Genomic DNA, 4,976 nt, shown 5'->3' on the forward strand with positions numbered 1-4,976 from the left:
CAGACCAATGCTAATAAGTTAGTTAGGTAAACCTCCACGTCTCGAGCAGTAGCAGACCACTGCTACTTCCTTGCCCCATTTGCAAAGGTTGCAATGGAAGCACACGGAGACATCTCCGGGCAGGCTGCGCTTCTCCACGCATCTCACACTGGCTGGCCCTTCGCTGGAGTCAGAGCCTGGGAGCGCCGCCTTGTCCCTCTCTGCTGGGAAGGCCACATTCTTCTGCCACCGGCTCCCAGCCTGAGCTGGGTCAGGTGCCTGTGGACAATCTCGGCACCTGCCATGTTCCTTCTAACATGGCTCTGACCACACCGTTCTGGAAGAGTCTGCTTCCTTGTCTTTCTCAACAGTAAACTGTAGGACAAGGGATTTGTGATTTGATTCAGAACATCTCTATGCAAGAACTGTTTTTGGAACATACAACATGAAGATTTAACTCTCTGTTTTATAAAAATATAGTCTACTGCCCCTAATAACTGAAATTTAACTAAGTCCTTTTTCCTTTTAGCTGCTGCCACTTTCTTCTCAACTTAAAGATGACCATGTATAGTTTTAAATCTATTGAAGATTTCAATATGCTAAAGAAACCATTGGAGAAACCAATATTAAATCAAAAACTTATTGAAATATTCGGGCACAATATGGGACCCCAAGCTCAATGCAAAATTTTCAGCTGGTTTGTAAATTAGTAAAAGACCACGGCAGCCCAGTTGACAATGCTCTATATTTATGTCAATATAATTTCTACCATGGTATCATTTAACTCCGCTCACTCTGATTATACGTAAGTATGGTTATACTACACAGAAACACTGAGTTTTCTAGTATTAAGTAAAATGTTGTCAGAGATTAAAAAAAAAAACAAAACTATAAATTTGCCATCAGTAGATTCATCTCGTTTCCTTGTTATCATCAAAAGCAAAGTTAAGTATTTTCAGGTTTATAATACTATAATCTAAAAGAAACACAATTTACTAAGACTCTGTTCTTTTGCCATTTTCTTTCTGCACTTAATTTTAATTATAATGTTGGAATAAGTTTGCAAGAAAACAAGGGGAGAAAAGACCAAAGCAAAGCAGTATTATTAAAGTGGAAATTCTTTAATAAAACACAACTGAGAAATATGCCATATTACTCTCGGGAACAGGGCTTTCTGCAGTGGGGACCCCTGAGGAGTCCGCCCCCCTAGAAGAAACCACTGGAGTCTCAGGGGGTGTGAGGGTGGCGGGAACACCAGACAAAGCGAGGAGGCCTGCTGAGTGTGGCCAGCGACCAATCCCAGGTGTAGATTCTGATGCACTGCCCCCCCAGCCCCCCCACCCCCATTAAAGTCCCTGCTTTAAAATGGTCTCTCTCCAGTGAAACGGAAAGAGCTCCGCCAGCCCACAAACACAAATAACAAGATGGAATGAAATAAATACATATAATCCTTCCTTCAGCAGTAAAATAGCCAGGACTTGAATCAACAAGATCTCAAGATCGTAAAAACAACACTAAGAGACAGAATGCGCAGAATCCAGCTCTGATTAACAGTGGCGCTTTGGAGTCAGGCTGCCTGGGTGTGAGCTGCAATCACTGCCCACTCGTTCACTGGCTAGGCCAGTTGAATTACTTATCCTCTGTGCCTCAACGCCCTCATCTATAAAGTGAGGATGATAAGCGTACCTACTGCACGTTGTGGGGGTTAAAAGAGAAAAATTGTGAGCACTTAGAGCTGTGTGTGGCACATACTAAATACTCAATAAATGTTAGCTATTATTGTTGTTGTTATTATTATTATTATTATTATGTTTCTGCCATTCATTAACTTTGCAAACTAGCCAAGTCTCTTCAATTTATGGGCCCGAGTTACTTCATTTGTAAACTGGGCCATGGTAATACTTTATAATCTTGAAACGAAAGGAGATGAAAACAAGGGAAGGCCATCAAACCTCCTGAGGCTTGTTTGAGCTCTAAGACATAGTTATTTGAAAGAAAAACTCTCTATTCTATCGATATTGAGGAAACGACTACTGAGAACACGAAAGAGTGGGCTCCCAGCTTGCCATTGCTGCACAAATGACTTATCAATAAGAATTAGGTTTCCAAATATCATTAAATTTCCAGACATAGCCTGAAGTTGTTTGGCATGAGATCGAAGCTTTCCTTGGCATAAACATTGTTTATCCCCAGTCCCGAATTAAAAGTCTCTATTAATTTACAGAGCCCCAATCCAATGAGAATCTAGCCATGCCAGCAGCTTAGAAACCATCTCGGCAAAATAAAAGATCAGAGAGAAAATATAAAGTAGAAATAACACTGATGACAAATGTATGAAATGATGTCTTTCCACTCACATCTCATTGGCCATTTAATTCCGTTTTTTGTCTTTGTTTTTGTTTTTTAATATAGTACCAAGCCTCTGTTGTAATGTTTTCCCTTTAGATTTTGGTACAACCATAAGCTCTTAGGGAAGCCAATCTATCTTCCATGAGTCAGTTTAGATCCCTGAGTTAAGTGTCAGGGTCTGAACACACCTGCTTCAAGTGTGCTAAAGTTTTGACCAATCCATTCACTCCATTTCCAGAAGTGGTTAGCAGCGGCACAGCGTACTCGGGTCATATACTCTGTGACAGGCTCCAGTTCACTTAAGAAGTACTGACCATTCATCTCAATGGACACATTGTGCTGCTTGATAAAAAAGACAGAAGTATTAGTGAGCATACTTCATTGCCAAGTCAAATCGCAACATGACACATCTTGATTTGGGGTAAGAGTAGTTCTTCCTTGGAAAAAAAAAATCTCTAAAGTGCCTTTCTCAACTCTCAAAGTCTATGATGTATTTCATGGACCTTTTTAAAGCTTTAAAACCTACACCATTTGAACCCATACAGAAATAAGAGTTTAGAGAGATTTTACTCATCAGTCTTTTTGTTCTAGACATAAAGAGAATAGAATATTAAGCAGTGTCCTTACTTGTATCACTTTTCCTTCACCATGGAGTTCAATTTGACACAAAAATGTGAAATTATTCCCAATGGAGTGTACCTTCCAGGTCATGCTGGCGTTTGTGGCACTTATATTTTCAAGGACTACATTAAAGGGAGTCATTGGATGAACTGCAAAAAAAAAAAAAAAAAAGGTGAGAAACAAAGTAAAAATATTCAAGCATAGATAGAAAAGACTTTGGCAAACAGGCAGTTCATTCCGACATTTATTTATTCAATAAGTATTTTTTTGTTTTTGAGAAAATAGCAAACAAAACCAGACTTACAGCCAGGATAGAGTAAGCAAAGTACAGCCTTTCTCTCTCATGGATCGTATTAAAAACTCTAAACAAAATACAACAAAAAAAACCTACCTGTAAACTCTTAAAATTAAGCAAAAGCAGGCAGATCATGGCAGGGAGTCAAAACTTGGAGAAGTGGCTCATGGGGAGAATATAACAGAACTCAGAGTCTAATCAAAATAGAATTCCCAAATTTGAAGTATTACTGAACCAACATTGAATTGACCTTTTTAAAAAATTTTTTTCATCAGTCCTCCTAACACCTGGCGCAGTAGTAGAAGTGAGTGGCAGAAAGGGATAATTGCAGTCTCAGATTTCTGGCTGGAGGAAAAAAAAGAGTTCTAGAAAGGCAAAAAGTATCAGGGACATCATGGAGAAGCAGGAGCTTGGGAAGGTGACCCATAAAGTTGTTTACGAACTCTTATGCTCACCTCCCAGTTGTGTATGTATGGATTTGATCTTAATCTGTGTACCAAAGACTTTGAGAACCCAACCGACAGACCGCTGCCCGTGTCTCCAGACTCTCCACTGGGAGGGTCTAGAACAGATCTGAAGAGAACTGCAAAGGCTTTGAAAACTGAACTGACATTGAAATCACAGCCCACAAAAGTTGGGTTGAAATTTGCAGCTTGAACCTAACCGGGTCACTTGTCTACTAAAACGAAACTGTCAATATAAGCACCCAGAGTCTTACAACATAATATTCAAGATTTCTAGGATGAAATCCAAAATTACTCAGCATACAAAGAATCAGGAAAATCTCAACTCATATGAGAAAAGACAATCAACAACTGCGAACAAGAAGATGATACAGATGTTGGAATTATCCATCAAAGACTTTTAAACAACTATTATAAAATGTTCCAAGTAACAATCACAAACATTTTCAAAACATATGGAAAATACAAAGTCTCAGCAAAGAGACAGAAAATAAGAATAAGATGAAAATTTTAGACTGAAAAGTACAATAAGAAAATGGAAAACTCATTGGGTAGAATGAGCAACACACACAATTTAAATCTGTAATTATCTTGACAGGGGGAGCAGGATGGGGGCTGTGGGATGGGAGATGGAATAAGTTATTGTCAAAATTCTAGTTTTGAAGTTGAATAGTAAGCTCAGTGGTGCTTATTACATTATCAAAGCAAACAAATTATAGGGGACTATTGGCCACACATGCCTCCATGAAGAGAAATGCGGCATGAACAAGAGTTATAAATTATAACTTTCACGTAAGGTGCAAATTAGGCAAGAATCTGCAGCACATCTACTTGATCACCCAGTGTGTCAATCGAAGAGACGTTAACATCCACAGTGGCCTGCGAAGCCAGTCTTACCTCGATGAGTCAGGTTAAAAGAAATATTGACACTTCTACTTCTTAAGTAGTTTTCAGCCAGGAGTGTGAAGTTATACGTTTCTTGTGAGTCTTGAGCTACTTGCCAAGTACACCAGTTTCTGTGTTCACAAACTTTCTTTTTCCCAGAAAATCTGAAAAACAAAACAAAAAACAATAATTTCAGGGTTTATACTTTTGTCAACGCAGATGTGTATCCCTGTCTCCCTCAGGGCACACTCAGTGGCTTTAAAACTATGTTCCACACAATAGCGTCCATCCATCACCAACAAACGCTGAAATGGAGATGTTTCGACAAGTTTAATTTATGTAATGACGAATCACTGACTCCCTCTTGTGGGTGGTGAGAACTC

The 4,976-nt window shown here is 39.2% G+C and overlaps 1 protein-coding gene across 1 annotated transcript in view; it reads right to left on the minus strand.

The window, feature by feature from the left end:
* The window catches only part of OSMR (oncostatin M receptor), a 43,564-nt gene that overhangs the window by 18,042 nt on the left and 20,546 nt on the right, over positions 1–4,976 (minus strand). The window contains exons 8-9 of the mRNA XM_011370707.2: positions 2,956–3,098; positions 2,503–2,667 (exon numbers count right to left, since the gene is read on the minus strand). Coding sequence (XP_011369009.1) covers positions 2,503–2,667; positions 2,956–3,098 — 308 coding nt within the window. The remainder of the gene's footprint in view (positions 1–2,502; positions 2,668–2,955; positions 3,099–4,976) is intronic.

This window comes from Pteropus vampyrus, unplaced genomic scaffold (assembly GCF_000151845.1).
Source record: "Pteropus vampyrus isolate Shadow unplaced genomic scaffold, Pvam_2.0 Scaffold172, whole genome shotgun sequence".
NCBI lineage: Eukaryota > Metazoa > Chordata > Mammalia > Chiroptera > Pteropodidae > Pteropus > Pteropus vampyrus.